The following is a 23,973-nucleotide window of genomic DNA, read 5'->3' as shown; positions in this document are numbered from 1 at the left end:
GTCACGTGTTGCTGGCATCAAATTCTAAAGTTAATGATTATTTTCAAAAAAAAAAAAAAAAAGTTTATCAGTTTGAACATCAAATATCTTGTCTTTGTAGCATATTCAACTGAATATGGGTTGAAAATGATTTGCAAATCGTTGTATTCCGTTTATATTTACATCTAACACAATTTCCCAACTCATATGGAAACGGGGTTTGTAAAAAAAACGCACACAAATTGGGAAAACAGCAGGGAGCACAACACAAAGCGGCGCACCAAGAGGACACGCACAAAACAGTTGACGCAAGGGTGGATCTTGCTTTGGTTTTTGGCAAAAGGTGTCGTGACCACTAATATAGACAATTTGTAAGCAGATGTCATACCTTGACCTCGAGCTGCTGATGCCTGTCTGTGCTCTGACGCAGGTCGTGGCTGGTTTTAGCCAAGTCTCTGTCCCTTTCATTCAGATCTTTGCGGGCTTGGGTCAGCTGAACTTGTAGGTCCTGCAGCTTGGAGGCCTGGCTGGAGATCTCTCTTTCATGACTGGAAAGACTCCTCTCCAGTTCTGACACACGACCACGCAGGTCTGAAACAAACAGTGGACTCAAATCACTTGAAAAAACTAATTGTCCACTTGACAAAGTATATCATTTAGTAGAAGGAGATCATTTGATGGAGGACAAAAATTTGTAAAAGTGCTAAGTCATAATACCGTTTTTCTCCAAATAGTGACCCTGGCCATCAAATAACTGACTACAAGGCACAGGGCTGTATGCTTAGCTTTTTCACTAGTAGCACCAGTGCTACTAAATTAAGTACTAGCAGCACAAAAAAATCCCTCAACTGTACTAGCACTGTCGGTAACACTAGTATAGGGCTGGGCGACATGGATCAAAACTCATATCCTAATATAGTCTGGCCCATTAACTAACCCGTAAATGGAAATATCCGTTGATGTAGCTAAATATCTCCACCATGCCTTTTCGGGACTGATTTCCTCCAACTAAGACCTTGTTTTCTTCCATGTTGGAAGAGTTGGAGCTCACTCACAGCTCTGTTCCCCTCTGTGCATGGCGCAGGAGGCCACACACAGCTGTGAGCACGCACAGAGCCATCAGTGACAATTCAGCGTCAATCACCTGTCCATTTGGTTTTGGTTAAAGTTCATTTCAAACATGCTATACAGATGGGTAAAAATGTAACTAGTTTGATAAAATTTGGAAGGATTTATTTTAGGAGCAAAACGCTAATATAAGGGTAAAATCTGTCACCTGTGCTATTCTTTCCCCCCCCCAATAATCGCACAACCTATTTTTAGTCGCAAATGCAACTGAAATGCTCGCACTGTACATCCCTGAGGCATTGATGTTATTTAGTTTTTTTAAAATTGGGAAATAACTTTATTTGAACCAGTGCAATAGTATAATTTAATTTTGTTTTCTAGTACATCCATCCATCCATCCATCCATCCATTTTCTACCGCTTGTCCCGTTCGGGGTTGCGGGGGCGGGTGGAGCCTATCTCAGCTGCATTCGGGCGGAAGGCGAGGTACACCTTGGACAAGTCGCCACCTCATCACAGGGCCAACACAGATAGATAAACATTCACACTCACATTCACACACAAGGGCCAATTTAGTGTTGCCAATCAACCTATCCCCAGGTGCATGTCTTTGGGGGTGGGAGGAAGCCGGAGTACCCAGAGGGAACCCACGCAGTCACAGGGAGAACATGCAAACTCCACAGTCCACACAGAAAGATCCCGAGCGCAGGATCGAACCCAGGACCTTCGTATTGTGAGGCAGACGCACTAACCCCTCTTTCACCGTGCTGCCCTAAAAACAGATGATAGACTAATACAGTAGTACTCAAAACATGTCCCAGATTTGAAATTAATATAAATCAGAGTGTGCTTGGCTCCCCAAAACAGCACAATTTTAACATGCCTTTTAAAAAGAAAAAAATAACAAATAGATAAGTAATATTGTACACCAACAATACAATAGAGTGTTACACTAAAAACTAAAGTAGTTTTAAGTAGTAATGTAATAATGTATAACATTTACTTTCAAGAGTGGTTTTGTAAGGTTTTAGTCTTTGAGCTGCTACTCTGTCAAATACACCAACAGCAGCTTCTCCATATTTTGATGGAAAATGTCCACCATTTTGATAATATTTAACATTCTTGGCCTGGGGTTAGACTCATTCTGCTTCAATATGGTGCGGAATGGCAGTGCTCAATCGAATTGCTTCGTCAAGTTGGCGACACGCTCGGTCGTGTTTTTAAATATTTATATTTTTAATTAAATGAATACAATGAAGTGAAGTGAATTATATTTATATAGCGCTTTTCTCGACTGACTCAAAGCGCTTTACATAGTGAAAACCCAATATCTAAGTTACATTTAAACCAGTGTGGGTGGCACTGGGAGCAGGTGGGTAAAGTGTTTTGCCCAAGGACACAACGGCAGTGACTAGGATGGCGGAAGCGGGGATCGAACCTGCAACTCTCAAGTTGATGGCACGGCCACTCTAACAACCGAGCTATACCGCCCAATCTGTTTCTTCTTTTCAGCACTGTCCTTCACATGCACTACCTTGCTTCCCACGATTGGAAAACAAGGTTATGTCCATCTCTAGCTATAAGATAATAGTAAGTAAAAACAGATGTTTTCGGCGGCACTTATGGGGGTCACTGTGGTATAATTAATGGTGGGAATGCAAGTAACTAAAATTTTTGCTTGCAACTTAAAGCATAATTAGCCGAGAAACAGCGCTTATCTCAAAACACTTAAGTTTGGGCACTATTAAATTGAGGTACCACTGTATTTTACGTCTCCCATAGTGAAGTGAATTATATTTATATAGCACTTTTTCTCAAGTGACTCAAAGCGCTTTACATTGTGAAACCCAATATCTAAGTTACATTTAAACCAGTGTGGGTGGCACTGGGAGCAGGTGGGTAAAGTGTTTTGCCCAAGGACACAACGGCAGTGATTAGGATGGCAGAAGCGGGGATCGAACCTGCAACCCTCAAGTTTCTGGCACGGCCACACTACCAACCGAGCTATACCTCCCATAGAACAAAATAGCTAACCAAATGACATTTGTATTGGATGTACATCAATTACACTATGCAGGTGTACCTAATGTTGTGGTATAAATAAAGTACCTTGGTTGAGGGTCTTCAGTTGCTCCATCTGTTGTGATCCACCCGGACTAGTCGCTGGTCTGGCGCAGCTCATCCGCTGGCTGTGTTTGATGGGTGTCTCCTTGTGGGTGTCCCACAGAGATGTGGCCCGCCTCTTCAGAGGCGTTTCCGTAGCATCCTGAGACTGGCGATCTTGCTGTTGCCATGGAAATATGGAGGATCCCGCTTGCCGCGCAGCGATGTCTTTGTGGCTCACGCTGGCAGACGACTGATTTAACAGCTGGAGAAACATTAGCAGCGAAGTTAACAGCAAGTACTTAGACGTTACAGGCATACACACAATCTCAAAGAAAAATACTCACTTTGACTTGCAGAATTTTGAGTTCACTCTCTAGCCTTTTTCTTTCTTCCACTTCCTGGTTGTATTTATCTTGAAGGTCCTCTAGTCTGTTATCTGTAACAATCACACAATATAACATTCCAACCATTTAGCAGGTTTTCAAACAAAAATACACAACAAAGCAAGAACAAATGCAACTGTGGTGAAGATCCAGATAAAATCTGCAAATATAACTTATTTTAATTTTGTTGCTGTTACAGTCTAATAGCAATAAGTTTTTGGGGGTATTTGATTAGGAAAAACTTCAAAAACTTTTTTTTATTACACCTAAAATCCAAAGTAAAATATCAATACCTCACCCATGTGGAGACAATTTGGCTCCTTAAAAAAGAACTGCCATTTTTGGGGTACATTTTGCCTATAATTCACAAAACTTATGTAAGACAAGAACAAATATGTGTCTTTTTTCTAAATGCATTCTAAGTCATAATTAAAAGTCTACTTACAATGGAGGCAAAATTACGTATATTCTGACTATAAAACCCAATAATTACTATCCAAAAAGTGCCAACAATACTCCATTTCCATTTTGTGACTTGAATATTAGCCAAGTATTAGCATTAGCAATATTGTTATTATAGTGGCTAAAATTATACACAAAGCAAACTATAATCTGTTACCCAAGAATATACAACAATTCTTCTCAACAAAAGAGGAGAAATATAATCTTAGAGAAAAATGCAATTTAAAACATTTGTACGCACGTACAACACTTAAGACCATCAGTATATCAGTATGTGGAATTAAATTATGGAATGGATTAAGCAAAGAAATGAAACAATGTACTAATATGATCCACTTCAAGAAACTCTTCAAACTTAGTGTTTACAAAGTACAAAGAAGAAGAACCATGATAAACATACTGAATTTATCTCATCCATGCATTCATTTTCAAGATAATCTTACTCATCTCACCATATGAAATATAACTTACTTCACCAAATATTATTTATTTATTTTTATTGTTATTACTTATGGAGTATATCGTGAATAAATTGAGAACAGGAAGTGAACAAAAGTTTTAGCAAATGCTATGTAAAGGAAAAGGGGTAGGATTAAATAAGCTCTGCTTCTTCCTACTCCTTTTCGAACATATCGAATAGAGAAACTGGAAATTGTGATGTATCATGTTGTATGCATGCATGCATGTTCGAAATAAACTCAAACTCAACTCAACGTTAATGACCTACGTACATTTGGCAGCAGAGAGAGGCAACTTTCTTATGCTGCTGTATTGACATCCTTGCTGCTTTTTTGCCTCAGAGCTCTTGAAAGTTAATTCTAGATAAAAAAAATAATGCCTCTCACCTTAATAGTAAAATGATGTGGACATAAACTGAGAAGTTGGTCAACTTTGACAGCCAATTTAGGCCCGGAGATGGCGAGAAAGACAGCAAAAGACGCCTGGTTTCACCCACCTTTTTTTAACCCTTTGCCAGGATTATGAGTCATTCTTTATCTAAACGGGAATATATGAACATCCTAACATTTGGCATCCTAGTGAGAGCAGACATTGTAAAGTTTTTGATGTTTTATTATGTTTGTTGGTTCTCAAGAAGTCTGCAGTGAGTAGTAATCATTGATGTTATCGAATAAAAAGCAAAGCTCATGATGAGTTTATAATTAATGCGCTGCTGTATGCTTAAAATGATCAAAATACGTAAATATTACATGTTATTAGAATGTGCCTGTTACTACATTACATATATACTTATAGTATGTATGTAAAAATTGATAAAACATGTTTAGAAGTTTTTAGAGTGCTTTATAGACGGAATAGAACGACTCACATGGGCTAAAAGCCGACTTTTGATCGCATTTATTTACTAGTTAGAATGCATAAAAAAATAGAAATATAGTTGTTACATAAGAATTGTGAATGATGGGCAAAATTCCCCCCAAAAAGTGCAGTTCCCCTTAAAACTCACATCATATACATTTTTTGGCACTGCGCTAAAACTGAAATATTTTTTATAAAGAAGTACACTCAGTTATGACTAAGTGCTGGAATATAATATTCCAATAACATGTGTGACTATGTATTGTGTATGGGATACTATGATCCAAATAACACGCGCAAAAGAATGTGTGCAAACTATACAATTGTGTGTACTGTTAGTGGGCGTGTTGCATGTGATCTACTAAGACTGTGTGTACAATTGATAGCTGGTGCAGACCGCCTCATTTAAATTAGGTCTTTACATGTACTACTGACATTATACACCCTACGCATTAATGTTATTGTGTAGGCCTGGGCATATAACAAATTTTGCTTGACGATATATTGACCTACAAATTATTGCCGATAAACAATATTATTGTCATTATTTTTGGAGACCAAATTAACCACTGATGTAATAATACATACGGTAATAATAATGCAAGTATACCCTTTAAAAAGGAAATTAACTTGTATTTTTCATACATTTCAACATTGTAACCGGAATGTGAACTTTTAGATCTTGTTCAGGTTCAATAAATTCAAGGTCAAAAGGTTTAGCTTAGCCTCTGGAATTGATTATGTTTTACAGACCATCTTCAAGCCGCTTTCTGACCTTTTCTTCAGGATGCGCCGTTTTGTTGGTGGTCATATTTACGTGACTTCACTACGACCGCATTTTCTCCACGTCATCTTTTTTGTTCCGGTAATTTGTAATTTTTAGCGCTTCCATAGTGAGTCTACTGACAGATATAAGATCAAACTGTATGCTACTTTATATTAAAAATGGCAACAGCGGAGGATGGATGCCCCACAAAAAGGAGGATAGAGAAAAAGAAGGAGCTTATTGACTACATCGTCGGACTACAATGGCGGACCCACACAAAGCACATTGGGTCAACCTTTACCATATATGGATAATCCGCTGACGCATCTCTCACAGTCGTATATAGAGAGATTATGGACTCGGTTTCAGAATTGGTCCCAAACATAGCACCCTGTAATCACATGAGGGGTTTTTGACCAATCAAGAGAGAGTATGGCCAGACAATTTCTTAAATGATTGGTCAAAAGCCCCTCACGTGATTATAAAACGCCATGTTTGGGACCAACTCTGAAACCAAATTATCCGTACTCTCTCAATAGACGACTCTGGTTTTGTTTATGTGTAACTGCCATCTACTGGTCACACTTATCATTACATCATATACCAAATAAAATTGCTTCAAGGTTGGTAAGCACAACAGGAATTAATACGTACATTACAGGGCTCGCAATTAACCGCGGCAACTGCTGTGACCGCCCTTGTCATTTGTCGTAATGCCCTAAAAAAATGACAAGCATTTACGGCAAGAACATGTCGTGTCCGCCCTTGACTTTTTATTTGTTAATGGAATATGGATGCAACAGTAAACGATATAATGATGAACTGCGGTAGCAGTTAGTAATGCCGTTTACTTCTTTAAATATCGATTAACCGTCATTTATTAAAGCATTCTAAGCGACAATGCTCATTTTCTAAAAACGCACCAGTAGTCATGCCCCAGAAGATGGTGCATGCGCACCAGCGCTATTTGCAATGGCAGAAAACAACACACACATCTCGCTCTTGAGATGTTGCCCTACTAGTAAACGGACAACATCTGCAGAAATTGGTAAAGCATGCTGACAGTAAAATAATTGAGAACAGTCAGGCCATCACCAGAAAATGCAGGAAAAAAGTCAGGCAACACTTCAACATGTTGAGCCAACTCCGGAACCAGCAGTCACAACTACACGTCGAGTGCAAGGTACGTCAACTTGTAGCTGTAGGCATGATGGCAAGTGTTTGAAAATGAACTTGTCATCGTTGGACTGTCAAAACTTTTCTTATGGTTACACGTATATGTTACATAAAGTTACTTGTTATTGGGCACTATCGGTGAGCGCGAGGAGTGTGTGCACGCGACGCAAAATGTACTTCTGTTTATGCGTTTTGTGCTGTTAATGACCGCTGCTACTTTACGTTACTTTTAAAACTTAGTGTTAAAAACAAATCCTAGCAGAAACACTGTAACGTGTTTTGTTTGTACAATTGTAGCATTAGGGTTTGTGTGTCACTGTGTGTGTGTCAGTCAGATGATTATAATAATAATTAGCATCTAATAAAAATAATAATACGTTTGCTTTTCCCTTATTTACAGAGTGGGCGTGCAGCGGGCAAGTTGGATGCCACAGTAACAGTATATCATTTACCACCAGAGGTGTGGACTCGAGTCACATGACTTGGACTCGAGTCAGACTCGAGTCATGAATTTGATGACTTTAGACTCGACTTGACAAAATGTAAAAAGACTTGCAACTCGACTTAGACTTTAACATCAATGACTTGTGACTTCACTTGGACTTGAGCCTTTTGAATTGACATGACTTGACATGACTTGCTACTTTCCCCAAAACCCAAAGATGAAAAAGTTATTCGGGAGCGCTCCGTATTTTTCATTGTGTACTTGTCTATCAGCGTTGCGTGTGTCAGCTGGTGTGGTCTCAGTACAACAGCCAATCAAATTAGATCTACTTTGTTTTCATCACACAGCATTCATCCAATCAAATTGCAGGACAACCAACGAAGAAGACATGTCCAAACCACACGCCAGTGAACAAAAAATGATACCTAAAATAATTTTGTTTGGGTATAAAAATTACGAGGTGGTCAACACAAAACGGTTTGCAGTATGCAACACATGCGGTTCGAAAATTACTGATGGAGAGGCAACAACTTCCAACTTCGTCCGGCATTTGAAGTTGCACAAAGAACGGTAAGTTTTGAATGTAAGATAACGTTTATTGGCTAAGTAACGTGACTTTTATTTGCTGTGTAGTTAAATCAGTGAGGCTGTAAACTCACTGCTAACGTTATAACGTTATTGCAAACACGGGAATCTGTTGCAGTTCACTACCTTATTCATACTTTTTGTTCAGTGATTTTTTTAAGCAGGGTTAGTCAATATATCACACGTAACGTTAGACGGCGGTCAGCAGCACCGCGTATTTTAGCCACCTAAAAAAAGACAAAAATAGTAAAATAAAGGTTAGTTAAAATGTATACTATATTATGAATATGTGTACCGTTTTAGCTAGCTTTCTGACATACTGTTGGTTGTTTACCTCAGTGGTCCCCAACCACCGGGCCGCGGCCCGGTACTGGTCCGTGGATCGATTGGTATCGGGCCGCACAAGAAATGATTTTTTTTTCTTCTTTTTTTAATTAAATCAACATAAAAAACACAAGATACACTTACAAGTAGTGCACCAACCCAAAACAACTCTCTCCCCCCTTTTGTTCTGGGCATTGAACATGAAGACTCTTCCTTCACTGTTCCGAGTGGCCATGAGAGTCTTGGCAGTGCCTGCCTCCAGTGCTCCAGTGGAGCGAGTTTTCAGCCATGGTGGCATCATACTACGCCCCCATCGTGCACAAATGACTGACAGACTCTTGGCTAATTTGGTCTTTTGCAAATGCAATGCAGCATAGGGCCCTGACATATAAAAAGTACAACTTTTTTGTTATGTTCACGTATATGTCATGTTTTTTCAATGTTAACACTTTTGTACAAATAAGTACATTTGCACTTTATTTTTCAATGTGTTTGTTCTGTAAAGGAATGAGTTAATGTTTAAAATGACTGGTTAATAGTGCTATTATAAAGTGCAATGTCAGCACAATTTTCTTTCCTGCAATTTAAAATGCACTTGTTTTAATAAATAAATACAGCGTTTGAAAAGCATACACAATCTGTGTTAATATATTAGTCTGTGGTTAAAAGGACTTGAAAGGACTCGAAACTCAAAATGCAGGACTTAGGACTTGACTTGAGACTTTCCAGTCTTGACTTTGGACTTGACTCGGGGCTTGCCTGTCTTGACTCGGGACTTGACTCGGACTTGAGGGCAAAGACTTGAGACTTACTTGTGACTTGCAAAACAATGACTTGGTCCCACCTCTGTTTACCACTATCACACATACAATACATGATGTCTTCCAGAAACAGCTACTTATGCTCCTTCGTCAAAAATGGCAAAAGACCTCACTGCAGTGCTGTCATATTTCATTGCCAAACTTTCAAATAGTTGAGGTGTTCTCTGTTATGTGTAAGACTAGACCTCTCATATATCAACACTATTGTTATATACTAGGACAAAAAGTGCAGTTATATCTTATGGCCATCATGTGCTATCTTTCACATTTTTACATTTGTTTGTGTTTATTTCTTATTTAGTTTCTGCCATATTACTCTGTTAATAATGTTTATGTTGCTTTCATATGCACATTTCATTTGTACTTGAGGTACAAGTAACAGTTATCTTTAATAATGTTTACTCTACAAAGTATATTTTGAATGTGTTATTTGTTTTTCAAATACAACTTACCGATAGTTAAAAGATTTCAGTATAAGTACTTTTTGTGAACGGTGAACATAAGTCGCTGATGTAAACAATAATGAAATGAAAATTGCATGGCGTTTTATATATTTATTTATACACAACTGTACTAAAATTTACTACAAGTTAGACTATCATATAGTGCAGGGGTCACCAACCTTTTTGAAACCAAGAGCTACTTCTTGGGTGCTGATTAATGCGAAGGGCTACCAGTTTGATACACACTTAAATAAATTGCCAGAAATAGCCAATTTGCTCAATTTACCTTTAACTCTATGTTATTATTAATAATTAATGATATTTATCTTTGTGGAAACACTGATCATCTTAATAATTTCTCACAATAAATATGTATAGAACGGTGGTTCTTAACCTGGGTTCGATCGAACCCTAGGGGTTCGGTGAGTCGGGCTCAGGGGTTCGATGGAGATCAAAACACACCCGACTCATCGTGTAGATAAAAACTTCTCCCTATCGGCGTATTACGGATACGGCAACAGCAGAAGTCAGACTGATTTGCAGGTGTGTAATTTGTTGTGAGTTTATGCACCGCGTTGGTTTTGTTCTTTGAACAAGGTGATGTTCATGTACGGTTCATTTTGTGCACCAGTAAAAAAACATGGTAACACTTTAATATGGGGAACATATTCACCATTAATTAGTTGCTTACCGGTATTAACATGCAAATTAATAACATATTGGCTCTTAACTAGTCATTATTAAGTACTTATTAATGCCTTATTCGGCATGGCCTTATTATAACCCTAACCCTCTAACCCTGACCCTAACCCTCTAACCCTAACCCGAACCCTAACAAAATAACTCTAAATTACCGGTAAGTCTTTGTTACTTAGAATATGTTCCCCATACTAAAGTGTTACCAAAAACATATAATAACTTTGTCTTGAATTTGAAAAAAAAGGAGGGTTCGGTGAATGCGCCTATGAAACTGGTGGGGTTCGGTACCTCCAACAAAGTTAAGAACCACTGATATAGAAACAGATAAATATCAATATGCAACACTTTATTATTATATTTTCTCTAAGTGCACATTTTTCAAATTGAACATTTTGAAATGATCACTTCTAAGACAGTCTTGTGAAATCACAATATCCCATTTTAACTAGCTAGCCACTAACATTTTTTAACAAATCATGAATTACTTTGCACCATGTTTGTACAAATAATAACTCATGTAAAACACAAAAGTCAACTCTCAAATTTTTAAATAAATCATGTCACACTTTGAACTGGACACCAAATCTGTTATCTGTTCCTTTGTCAGTTAGTGAAGACCAAGTCTTTAAAATATTTTCTTGGATTTTCAAATTCTTTTTGAGTTTTGTCTCTCTTAGAATTAAAAATGTCGAGCAAAGCGAGACCAGCTTGCTAGTACCGTAAATAAATAATATTTAAAAAATAGAGGCAACGCACTGGTAAGTGCTGCTATTTGAGCTATTTTTAGAACAGGCCAGCGGGCTACTCATCTGGTCCTTACGGGCTACCTGGTGCCCGCGGGCACCGCCTTGGTGACCCCTGATATAGTGTATGACCTATTTCAATTAATTAACATTTGATTATTTGTATAGCATATACTTGTATGTGTGCATATAATACACTTGTATGTGTATATATCATATTCTTGTATGTGTGTATATCATATTCTTGTATGTGTGTATATCATATACTTGTATGTGTGTGATATATATATATATATATATATATATATATATATATACATACACACACAAACACATATATATGCATGCTATGGAGCCCCTGCTTCTAAAGAAAATGTTTGCCTTGGTGCCCTTCCAACTTGCCTTGGTGCCCTAAAATATGAGCCCTCTTTTAAAGGCAACACTTGCCTTGACCTTATAAAGTTAAAATTTGAGGAATAAGAAGCAGCGGGCTATAAGGCGCACTGTCGATTTTTGAGAAAATAAAAGGATTTTAAGTGCGCCTTTTAGTCCAGAGAAATACGGTATTGAAAATGTTTTAAATGATGGTAAAGAAGCACCTTTTTGAAGGTAAGTAGTTTACTGGAAAAAATAACAATAATAATTTATGTACACTCTTACAAGCATATTTTGTTGTGTTTATTTATTATTATTGTTTTATTTGTATCTTGTTTTTTTGAACAAAAATCTATTGTAATTCTTTATTTCTTTTAAGTTTTAAGCTAGTTGAACCAAGATATCTTTACTTTTCATCAAGTTTATGTATGTTTTTCCCTCTAAAAACTCCAATAAATATGTAGGTAAAACATTTTGAAAAGAGGATTGTTTGGCCATGGCAGGGGCCACAAACAATGTAAAAAAAACATTCAATAAGATAAGAAAAGCTACCATAAGCAAAATTGTTTTACCTTGCTGTCTGTAAGCTGAGACTGGAGTCGGGAAAGTCTTCTGTGGAGTGGTGTATGGCTGCAGCTCCGAGGAGGAAGTTAAGGAGGAAGAACCAGCAGGTTGAGAACGATCAAGCTCATTTTTATACCTGAAATTCAACAGCTCATAAGAAGACTGCAAGTATGTCAGCATATAAACAGAAATAGCACAACTCACTTCTTCAGTTCTTGCTCCAGTCGCTCTATGGTCTTCCTGCAAGAGTTGAGCTGGCCCTCCAGATAGCTTACCTTGATTTAAACAGAGAATCACATCACAACCACTCTATTTTCAGCTTGGGTCGAAAACTCTTTAGTATCTGTAGAATATGGTATTAGTAATGATCACGCCACTATTCGCCACCATAATTGAATGAATACATAAAAAAATTAAATAAAAATACATATACATATACCGGTACTGTGTATATATATATATATATATATATATATATATATATATATATATATATATATATATACACATACACACACATATACATATATATATATGTCTATTTGAAAATGCCAATAAAAAAAAGTTGGATTAATATGTATGTATGTATATATATATATATATATATATACACATACATATTAATCCAACTTTTTTTTTATTGGCATTTTCAAATAGACATATATATATATATATATATATATATATATATATATATATATATATATACACATACAGTGTTGGGTTAGTTACTGAAAAGCAGTAACTAGTTACAGTTACTAGTTACTTCATTTCAAAAGTAACTCAGTTACTAACTCAGTTACTTACACCAAAAAGTAATGCGTTACTGTGAAAAGTAACTATTTAGTTACTTCTTTTTTTCTTCTTTTCTTTTTTTAAAGCTCCCATTAATGCCCTTTTAGCCTTCATTTCAGTACTGTTATTCCACTGGAGAATAATACAATCTGTTGATCAACTTGACATGCATTTGCATCACTGAACTCTGCTAAGCAATGTGGTCTACATACAACACACAAAGACAAAGATATGTTACAAAGGCCAATTTGTTTCTGGCCAGAACAAATTGACAAAACTATTTTAAATAGCTGCAACATAACGTACATAAGTAACAAACAGCATAATAACAGCATAGATGTAAACCAAGAAAGGCACACACTACATACACAAAGCCTAACCAGGCATTTTCTTTCTCAAGTAATTCTGATACAAAATCATGTCTGAAGCCCAGAACACTCTACACATTTCCCCAGTTTTAGTTTAGAGATAAGGAAAGATTGGCCTGGCCCACTAGGATCCCTCTTTATGTTTGTGAACTTTATAGTCTATACATTTAGAGTGATGTGATAATCAAACACTCTAGAAGTCTAGAATGAAAGAGTATATAAGAGAATTGACAGCAACGTTCCCTCTCAGGAGCGCGCCTGTGCAATTGCGCACTGCTCAAGCGTCCTCTGCGCACGGCAAATCTATGCCACGCACAAAATTAAATAAAAAAAATAAGCGCATAACAATTTTCGACACGACACGGACACGACAGAGAAAACCGTTTTCGTCAGCATTGTTCAAATATTGTAACGTCTGTCGAGACGCTTTGAGTACATGAATTCCATCCATCACTTTACTGAGCAAAACTCTTTATTGTCGGCCATAAACACATCACCAAAACAGTAGTAAAAAAATGATATCTAGCAAAAGTGGTCATTTTCTGCAGTACAAACCAGACCAAAAGCAACTTTGTTATATCAACAGCAGCCACTCGCTCTTTCTCACGTGCGCCAACACTTGCACATATGGCACTTAGCCAGTGATGCGTTTACAGCCACACAAAAAGTCGGACAACTCCAACACCACACATAAAGTGTAATTCGAGGTCGTTACACTATGATTTACCAATCAAATGTGTGCTTATTCTAGTGTCATTTATTAGGAATCTTAATTTATAAATATTAATCATTAAATGCTGTTAGTATATTAAATAAATACTAATAAAAATATATTTTTTACAAACAGGAAGTTGCAGGAATGTACACATGATCCCCTGCTTACATCTCATTGTGCAACATGTGAATGTTTTAATGGGAACTACCGTAAATGCAATGTCTGAAAGGGGTACAAATTATTTCCAAAGCAGGACCTCCACCCAGACAAACAATACAAGTACACAGTTCATGAAAAACAATATTTGTTGCTATTGTCATTGTAAGTGGGCCTAAACACTTATATTAGAAATGGAAATGGCTGCTGTCATTTGATTATAATAATAAGAGAATGTTGTCTGTCTATCTGTGTTGGCCCTGTGATGAGGTGGGAACTTGTCCACGGTGTACCCTGCCTTCCGCCCGAATGCAGCTGAGATAGGCTCCAGCGACCCCGAAAGGGACAAGCGGTAGAAAATGGATGGATGGAGATTGAACTTGTTATTTAGTCAGGTTTGGGACAGGTGTGCTGCTGGTGTAGCCACAGTGTGCACGTCTAAAGTTGCTCACATGGGCTCCACTCAATGCTCAGGGAGTTTTTGCGTTTGCTCACACACATGAACAATTAGAGGGAACATTGATTGACAGAGTGTGTGTACCTTCAGCGGTGAATGATGAGCAGAGGCAGACTTAATCCTTAAGTGGTGGTGGAGGTGAAGTGGCATCAGAGTCTCTATCTCTCTTTACTAGCTTCGTCGAAGCATGTTGCTTATGTAGCTTGTTTCAGCAGATTTGAATTGCTGTTTTGGGCAGTAGATGGGATCTTTGATCCAAAGCACAATTTACATTTAACTAAAATGTTCTTTTCTTTGTGCTCGACAAAAGAAAAGTAGTGAAAATATCTTCATGTTAGCAAACTCGACTTCTGGCTCCGCCATGATCAGACACGCCCCCACCCCCCCACACTCACACACACCCACACAGAGCGCATGTCTCTCTCTCTTCTCCGGCTTATGACACAAGAAGAATCAGAACGATGACACAGTAGCGCTCCGATAAAACACACTTTATACTACATAAAAAGTAACGTAAAATAACGCAGTAACGCATCATGTAGTAACGGTAACTGAGTTACTGAATATAAAAAATAACGCGTTAGATTACTAGTTACCGCCGAAACTAACGGCGTTACAGTAACGCGTTACAGTAACGCGTTACAAAGTAACGCGTTACAAAGTAACGCGTTAGTCCCAACACTGTGTGTATATATATATATATATATATATATATATATATATATATATACATACATACACACGTGTATTTGTATTGAACAGTTTCGGTACGGGGGTTTCGGTTCGGTTCGGAGGTGTACCGAACGAGTTTCAACACGAACATATGAAGTAGCCGCGTAAGCTAAAGTCTTAACAAGCTGCTCCGCTTTCTGCCTCTTCTCTGTCAGTACTCTACACAGCACCCAGCATTGTCCCACCCACACAACCATCTGATTGGTTACACGCAGAGCGGTAACAGCCAATCAGCAGTGCGTATGCAGAGCGCATGTAGTCAGTGCTTAGCGTTTAGCAGGTAAGCATCAGGCAGCGGACTCTCCCCAAATTATAATAAACACCTCCCAGTCAACTACTAGTAAAATCACTATGAGCCCGTTGACCTTCTAGAAAGGTCACCTCAAGCAGTCCTGGCTTGAGGTGAAGGCTAATTCGCTTTTAGCATAACATTAGCTCATTTTGCGGTGTGTGTGTGTGTGTGTGTGCGTGTGTGTGTTACGGACAGCAAAGCCCTGTCTGTCTGTTATTTCACTTTACCTTTTTCTGTGTTGATTGAGCTGTGTTGAAGCAGCAAAAAAGGACATTATGTTAAATGAAGAGTTTCTGTCTCTGATAGTTGATATAATAATGTAAGTGCATCATTAAGCCTACATGAACTCCATGGTGTTCAGGGATGAATAGTCTCTCCTATTGCTATTGTACTATTTTTTTTCAGCTATAGTTACATTAATCATTAGTAATGGAGCAGCCTAGTTTTGAATGGCAGGGTCCCTGCTATCACAAGTTGATAAAAATATAACATTTACATATTAAAAATCAACTACAGGCTTCCCAAATGCTGTAATAAATTAAGCATGATGAGTTGACTTGAAACTGTTTAATGTTGCACTTTTAATATGTAGAAGAAAAGTTTTGTCATTTTATTTAATCTGAGCAACAACTTGAGGCAGGTTAATGTTGATTAATGTGGGCAGAATTATTATAGTGTTCCCAATGTTAAAAGGATAAAGCCATTGTTTACAAATTTGGTAAAATAACCAAAAAATGTATATTGTGTTGTTTTCTTACTGTACCGAAAATGAACCAAACCGTGACCTCTAAACCGAGGTACACATCGAACCGAAATGTTTGTGTACTGTTACACCCCTAATATATATATATATATATATATATATATATATATATATATATATCCATCCATCCATCCATCTTCTTCCGCTTATCCGAGGTCGGGTCGCGGGGGCAGCAGCCTAAGCAGGGAAGCCCAGACATCCCTCTCCCCAGCCACTTCGTCCAGCTCCTCCCGGGGGATCCCGAGGCGTTCCCAGGCCAGCCGGGAGACATAGTCTTCCCAACGTGTCCTGGGTCTTCCTCGTGGCCTCCTACCGGTCGGACATGCCCTAAACACCTCCTTAGGGAGGCGCTCGGGTGGCATCCTGACCAGATGCCCGAACCACCTCATCTGGCTCCTCTCAATGTGGAGGAGCAGCGGCTTTACTTTGAGCTCCCCCCGGATGACAGAGCTTCTCACCCTATCTCTAAGGGAGAGCCCCGCCACCCGGCGGAGGAAACTCATTTCGGCCGCTTGTACCCGTGATCTTGTCCTTTCGGTCATAACCCAAAGCTCATGACCATAGGTGAGGATGGGAACGTAGATCGACCGGTAAATTGAGAGCTTTGCCTTCCGGCTCAGCTCCTTCTTCACCACAACGGATCGATACAGCGTCCCCATTACTGAAGACGCCGCACCGATCCGCCTGTCGATCTCACGATCCACTCTTCCCTCACTCGTGAACAAGACTCCGAGGTACTTGAACTCCTCCACTTGGGGCAAGATCTCCTCCTCAACCCGGAGATGGCACTCCACCCTTTTCCGGGCGAGAACCATGGACTCGGACTTGGAGGTGCTGATTCTCATCCCAGTCGCTTCACACTCAGCTGCGAACCGATCCAGTGAGAGCTGAAGATCCTGGCCAGATGAAGCCATCAGGACCAAATCATCTGCAAAAAGCAGAGACCTAATCCTGCAGCCACCAAACCGGATCCCCTCAACGCCTTGACTGCGCCTAGAAATTCTGTCCATAAAAGTTATGAACAGAATCGGTGACAAAGGGCAGCCTTGGCGGAGTCCAACCCTCACCGGAAACGTGTCCGACTTACTGCCAGCAATGCGAACCAAGCTCTGACACTGATCATACAGGGAGCGGACAGTCCGAAACCCCATACTCTCTGAGCACTCCCCACAGGACTTCCCGAGGGACACGGTCGAATGCCTTCTCCAAGTCCACAAAGCACATGTAGACTGGTTGGGCAAACTCCCATGCACCCTCAAGGACCCTGCCGAGAGTATAGAGCTGGTCCACAGTTCCACGACCAGGACGAAAACCACACTGTTCCTCCTGAATCCGAGGTTCGACTATCCGGCGTAGCCTCCTCTCCAGTACACCTGAATAGACCTTACCGGGAAGGCTGAGGAGTGTGTTCCAACGATAGTTAGAACACACCCTCCGGTTCCCCTTTATAAAGAGAGGAACCACCACCCCGGTCTGCCAATCCAGAGGTACTGCCCCCGATGTCCACGCGATGCTGCAGAGTCTTGTCAACCAAGACAGCCCTACAGCATCCAGAGCCTTAAGGAACTCCGGGCGGATCTCATCCACCCCCGGGGCCTTGCCACCGAGGAGCTTTTTAACTACCTCAGCAACCTCAGCCCCAGAAATAGGAGAGCCCACCACAGATTCCCCAGGCACTGCTTCCTCATAGGAAGACGTGTTGGTGGGATTGAGGAGGTCTTCGAAGTATTCCCTCCACCGATCCACAACTTCCGCAGTCGAGGTCAGCAGAACACCATCCGCACCATACACGGTGTTGGTAGTGCACTGCTTCCCCTTCCTGAGGCGGCGGATGGTGGTCCAGAATCGCTTCGAAGCCGTTCGGAAGTCGTTTTCCATGGCTTCCCCGAACTCCTCCCATGTCCGAGTTTTTGCCTCCGCGACCGCTGAAGCCGCACACCGCTTGGCCTGTCGGTACCTGTCCGGTCCCATGAGCCAAAAGAACCCGATAGGTCTCCTTCTTCAGCTTGACGGCATCCCTCACCGCCGGTGTCCACCAACGGGTTCTAGGATTACCGCCACGACAGGCACCAACTACCTTGCGGCCACAGCTCCAATCAGCCGCCTCGACAATAGAGGTGCGGAACATGGTCCACTCGGACTCAATGTCCAGCACCTCCCTCGTGACATGTTCAAAGTTCTTCCGGAGGTGGGAATTGAAACTCTCTCTGACAGGAGACTCTGCCAGACGTTCCCAGCAAACCCTCACAATGCGTTTGGGCCTGCCAGGTCTGTCCGGCATCCTCCCCCACCATCGCAGCCAACTCACCACCAGGTGGTGATCGGTAGAAAGCTCCGCCCCTCTCTTCACCCGAGTGTCCAAAACATGAGGCCGCAAATCCGATGACACAACTACAAAGTCGATCATAGAACTGCGGCCTAGGGTGTCCTGGTGCCAAGTGCACATATGGACACCCTTATGCTTGAACATGGTGTTCGTTATGGACAATCCGTGACGGGCACAAAAGTCCAATAACAAAACACCACTTGGGTTCAGATCCGGGCGGCCATTCTTCCCAATCACGCCTCTCCAGGTTTCACTGTCATTGCCAATATGAGCGTTGAAGACCCCCAGTAGAACGAGGGAATCACCCGGGGGAGCACTCTCAAGTACTCCCTCGAGTGAATCCAAAAAGGGTGGGTACTCTGAGCTGCTGTTTGGCGCGTAAGCGCAAACAACAGTCAGGACCCGTCCCCCCACCCGAAGGCGGAGGGAAGCTACCCTCTCGTCCACCGGGTTGAACTCCAACATGCAGGCTCTGAGCCGGGGGGCAACAAGAATTGCCACCCCAGCCCGTCGCCTCTCACTGCTGGCAACGCCAGAGTGGAAGAGAGTCCAGCCCCTCTCGAGAGAACTGGTTCCAGAGCCCTTGCTGTGCGTCGAGGTGAGTCCGACTATATCCAACCGGAACTTCTCTACCTCGCGCACTAGCTCAGGCTCCTTCCCCCCCAGCGAGGTGACGTTCCACGTCCCAAGAGCTAGCTTCTGTAGCCGAGGATCGGACCGCCAAGTGCCCTGCCTTCGGCTACCGCCCAGCTCACATTGCACCCGACCTCTATGGCCCCTGCTATGGGTGGTGAGCCCATTGGAGGGGGGACCCACGTTGCCTCTTCGGGCTGTGCCCGGCCGGGCCCTATGGGGACAGACCCGGCCACCAGGCGCTCGCCATCGTGCCCCAACTCCGGGCCTGGCTCCGGAGGGGGGCCCCGGTGACCCGCGTCCGGGCGAGGGAAATCTGAGTCTCGGTTCTTGCATTTCCATAGAAGTCTTCGAGCTGCTCTTTGTCTGATCCCTCACCTAGGACCTGTTTGTCTTGGGAGACCCTACCAGGGGGCATGGAAGCCCCCGGACAACATAGCTCCTAGGATCATTGGGACACGCAAACTCCTCTACCACGTTAAGGTGGCAGCTCAGAGAGCTATATATATATATATATGTGTTTTTCTTGTTGTTTTTTTAAGCTTACCTGCTGTTCTTTGACCCCAAGATCATGGGCAACCTTTTGACGTGCTTTCTCTATAGAGTCACATGACTCTACTAATGACTGGTTCTCTCTTTTCAAAACAGATGCCTCATTGCGTTCACTGTCCACCTGCAAAAATTCAATATACAGTTAATAACATACCATTTGCCTTGTTTTTTTTCAGAAGTATTTAACCACATGGTGGCACTTCTGTTAAACCACCAACCCCATTTAGTCAGATTGACTTGAAATTTCTCATATACGTATATCTCTCTCATCTAAAAAAGCTTTGATTTATATTCTGTTGTCTTAATTAATGGTGAGTTTCAGTTGGGAAGTTACTCTTGGTCAGACATCTGCTGACCAAAGGTTAATAAACTGAAAATTATGTCTATATTTCAAGCATACTCTTTCTTAGCTAGGATAGATTTTTTTCCCACCACTCTAAAACTTAAGAGGAGGGCTGTATTAAAGTATGCTAGCATGTCATTTTGAGCACAACAACAAACTATCATTTAAAGATATAGCAGTTTCAGACATCAAACTTTAAAACCCAGTCATCATCAAAGCACCTTGATTACTGACCTTTTGTTTCTGCTTCTGCAGGACCGCCTCCAGAGAGTCTAGCTGAAACTGTTTTTGATTCCTTTCTTTCTTCAGTTTGTCCAGCTGGGCTTCCATCTCTTGGATCTTTTGCAGGGCTTTGCCTGGAAGTCCATCCTTCCACTCCTCCACTGCCCAGCTCATGGTCAGTCACCTGCCCATGCAAATAGGATGAAAGGCATGAAAAAGATATTATGGGTAAAAGTGTTGGGACAGTACATTCTATAAAGTGAATGCTTTTGATAATGTGAACATCAAATGTTTAATTGAGTTTTAAAATGTTCCCAGTGGTGTTAAAGTGGAACTGCACTCTTTTTTTTTTTTTAAAGTTTGCCTATAATTCACAACCCTTATGAGAGACAACACATGTATTTTTTTATGTATTCTAACTCGTAGATAAACGTAAATAAAAGTCAGCTTATAATAGATAAATAGATAGAACTTTATTGATTCCTTCAGGAAAATTAAAATTCCAGCAGCAGTGTACAGAATTGAGATCAAATTTAAAAAGTAAAAAGTAAATAATGGGAGTATAAATGGAAATTAAATAGAAATAGGGCGGTATAGCTCGGTTGGTAGAGCAGCCGTACCAGCAACTTGAGGGTTGCAGGTTCGATCCCCGCTTCCGCCATCCTAGTCACTGCCGTTGTGTCCTTGGGCAAGACACTTTACCCACCTGCTCCCAGTGCCACCCACACTGGTTTAAATGTAACTTAGATATTGTAAAGCGCTTTGAGTCACTTGAGAAAAAGCGCTATATAAAATGTAATTCACTTCAAAATATTACAATAAGAATAAAAATAAAAAGCAACAATAAGAATACAAATATAACAGTAAAAATAAGAATATAACAAGAGAAACTAGGCAGTAGTGACCATGTTCTGAAAAAAAAAAAATAGAGTGAATGGGAGACATAAAGTTATGGCCTCATTGTGTTTATTCCGACCATAGAATCCAAAAAATAACCATCCAAAAAGCCCCTGTTTACATTTTGTGACCTGGAAATTAACCAAGTATTAGCAATCTTGTTATCATAAGCGCAAACGTTAAAAATCTATTTTTAGCTGTGCATTGTTACATGTTTAGTTCCTTATGCAGCTGTATTGACGTGAGCTGCTTTCTCGCCTCGGAGCTCGTGGAAGTTGATACAGTATTATGAATTATGCCTCTCACCTTGATAGTACAATGATGTGGAAATTAACTGCGAAGTTGGTACACTTTGACAGCCAACTTAGACCCGAAAATGGCCAAAAAGACTCGAAAATATGCTTTGTTGCACCACTGTTTTTCTTCGTCAGGAGTCATTCTTCATCTGAACGGGTATATATCAACATCCTAACAGTTGGCATCCCAGTGAGAGCAGACATTGTACAGTAAGTAATGTTGAGTTATGTTTGTTGGCTCGCATGTCTGCAGTGAGTAGTATTCAGTAATGTTGAAAGAAAAAGCAATCGTGAAGCGTTTGTGGAAATCGCTGCGCCGCCATATGTTTAAAATGAGCAAATACATAAATAATAAAAGTTATTATGAATGTGACTGTTATTCCATACATACAGCTTGTATATAAAACATTGATGAAGTGGATGTTTTTTAAGCGCTTTATGGGCAGAATGAGCGATTTCCACAGGCTCCATTGTGTCATGTGGGGGTCACATCTTACTGCGGGGTCGTTCTCCCAGGATGCAGACGGACAACTCCGGCAGAAAGTGTGCAGGTAGGATATGATCTATTGTCCTAAATCATAGCACAATACAAAAGACAGGAAACAAGAAAAAAAGGAAAGCGTGCCAATCGCACGAGAAGCTAAGAAACAAACTTAGCACAGGAATCAGGACTCGAGAAACAGGAGGAACCCACTATATGCAACCACGTGTTGCATATAGCAAACAACGAAGCCAGACTGAGCGTGGCGAGAAACGTGAATAAATAGCTCTCTGATTAGTGCTCGGGAGCAGGTGAGCATGCCGAACACTAAGCAGAGGCAGGTGAACCCAATCAGTACCCATGGTAACCAAAACAAACCCAGGGGTGCACAAAACAGGAACTGAGGGAGACAAACTAACGGAGCAAAACCTAAACTAAACATGATCCGGGCCACGGATCATGACACATTGTAAGCGGCCTTTTGCTCGCATTGATTTACTAGAGTACAGAAATAAGGAAAATGTGTGTGCTTGTGTTACATAAGGATTGAGAATGATAGGCAACATTTTCCAAAACAAGCTCAGTTCCTCTTTATTTTAGTGTATTAGAAGATGGGGGGAAATAAATTCAAATTAAATGGTATTTGTAACAAGGGGCGGACACAGGTCGTTGCCTGGGGCCCCAAAATATCACATAAAAAAATGATCTCCCATTCAGGCACAGCCACTGTCAATAGCTCTCTCTTTCCCACCAGTCACACACTTGCAGCCTTCACAACAATAGCTATGTGTGTCATGTTCAACCCAACTGCACTAACAAAATAATGTCTGAAAAATGGCTTAAATTTAATTAAATGTTGATTATTGTGCCTATTTAAAGTAGAAGCGTTGAAATGAGTAATACTCATTGCGCGGCTGGCCAAGCTTTGACATGCAACAAATTATGTTTTTGTTATGTGGAGGGCGCGATGGCAAGGATTGCATTGGGCCGCCAAATGGCTGAATGCGCCCCTGGTTTGTAATAGACTTCGACTTCGACTTCCTTTTATTGTCATTCAAATTTGAACTTTACAGTACAGATAACAATGAAATTTCGTTGCATTAGCTCGTTGTAGTGCAGGATAAAAGAGCAATAAGGTGCAGATATAAATAATAATATATAACTGTAGAGATAAATATATTGCACTTTTGCACATGCCTCCACGTTTGTGGATATATGTTATGTTGTCTTTATATTACAGCTTATTAAGGTGTTTTTCTAAGAAAAGACAGACAGAAGGCCATTATATAGAAGACAAATCAAGATAAACGGCAAATAACGTAGTAACTAGCTTACCTTGAGTAACAGCTTTAGCTTTAGCACTCGTCTACCGTTAACTGTGATTAAAGGAATTGGCGGTTTTACCTCATGAGTATTGAATTGGAGACGAGTGAAACTTTAAGTGACGTTATCTTAAATATGTAATGACTCCTTGCACAAGTATAACAACTTACACTTACCTTGGCGCGATGATTTTCTACGAGGAGTCTCGACTGGTCCCGACTTGAAGGAAAATTCAAACTGAAAAGAAACAAACGCTCATCTCCGTCATCTCGATGCTCATTGGTCAAAGCGTGTGACGTAGTGTCAAACGACACATTTGATTGGTTTGCAGCTGATTAGCGTTTATATACTGCCACCGTGCGACCAA

General features: G+C 40.5%; 1 protein-coding gene across 4 annotated transcripts in view; it reads right to left on the bottom strand.

Annotated features, from left to right (window-relative positions):
- Nucleotides 1-23,907, bottom strand: part of cenpf (centromere protein F) — a 48,947-nt gene extending 25,040 nt beyond the window's left edge. For 3 of the 4 annotated variants that reach the window (XM_061964294.1, XM_072913372.1, XM_072913371.1), the window contains exons 1-8: nucleotides 23,783-23,907; nucleotides 20,622-20,793; nucleotides 20,040-20,165; nucleotides 12,460-12,530; nucleotides 12,264-12,391; nucleotides 3,497-3,588; nucleotides 3,156-3,414; nucleotides 368-570 (exon numbers count right to left, since the gene is read on the bottom strand). In XM_061964294.1, the coding sequence (XP_061820278.1) occupies nucleotides 368-570; nucleotides 3,156-3,414; nucleotides 3,497-3,588; nucleotides 12,264-12,391; nucleotides 12,460-12,530; nucleotides 20,040-20,165; nucleotides 20,622-20,783 (1,041 nt within the window). In that variant the 5' untranslated portion in view covers nucleotides 20,784-20,793; nucleotides 23,783-23,907. Of the gene's footprint in view, nucleotides 1-367; nucleotides 571-3,155; nucleotides 3,415-3,496; nucleotides 3,589-12,263; nucleotides 12,392-12,459; nucleotides 12,531-20,039; nucleotides 20,166-20,621; nucleotides 20,794-23,618; nucleotides 23,640-23,782 lie in introns of those variants that run through there. The other variant, XM_061964292.1, reaches the window with a different exon arrangement.
- Between the last annotated feature and the right edge of the window lie 66 nt (nucleotides 23,908-23,973).

The sequence above is a fragment of the Nerophis lumbriciformis genome, linkage group LG06 (genome assembly GCF_033978685.3).
Source record: "Nerophis lumbriciformis linkage group LG06, RoL_Nlum_v2.1, whole genome shotgun sequence".
NCBI lineage: Eukaryota > Metazoa > Chordata > Actinopteri > Syngnathiformes > Syngnathidae > Nerophis > Nerophis lumbriciformis.
Note: the sequence above shows the minus strand (reverse complement) of the source record. Positions and strands in the feature narration are given on the sequence as shown.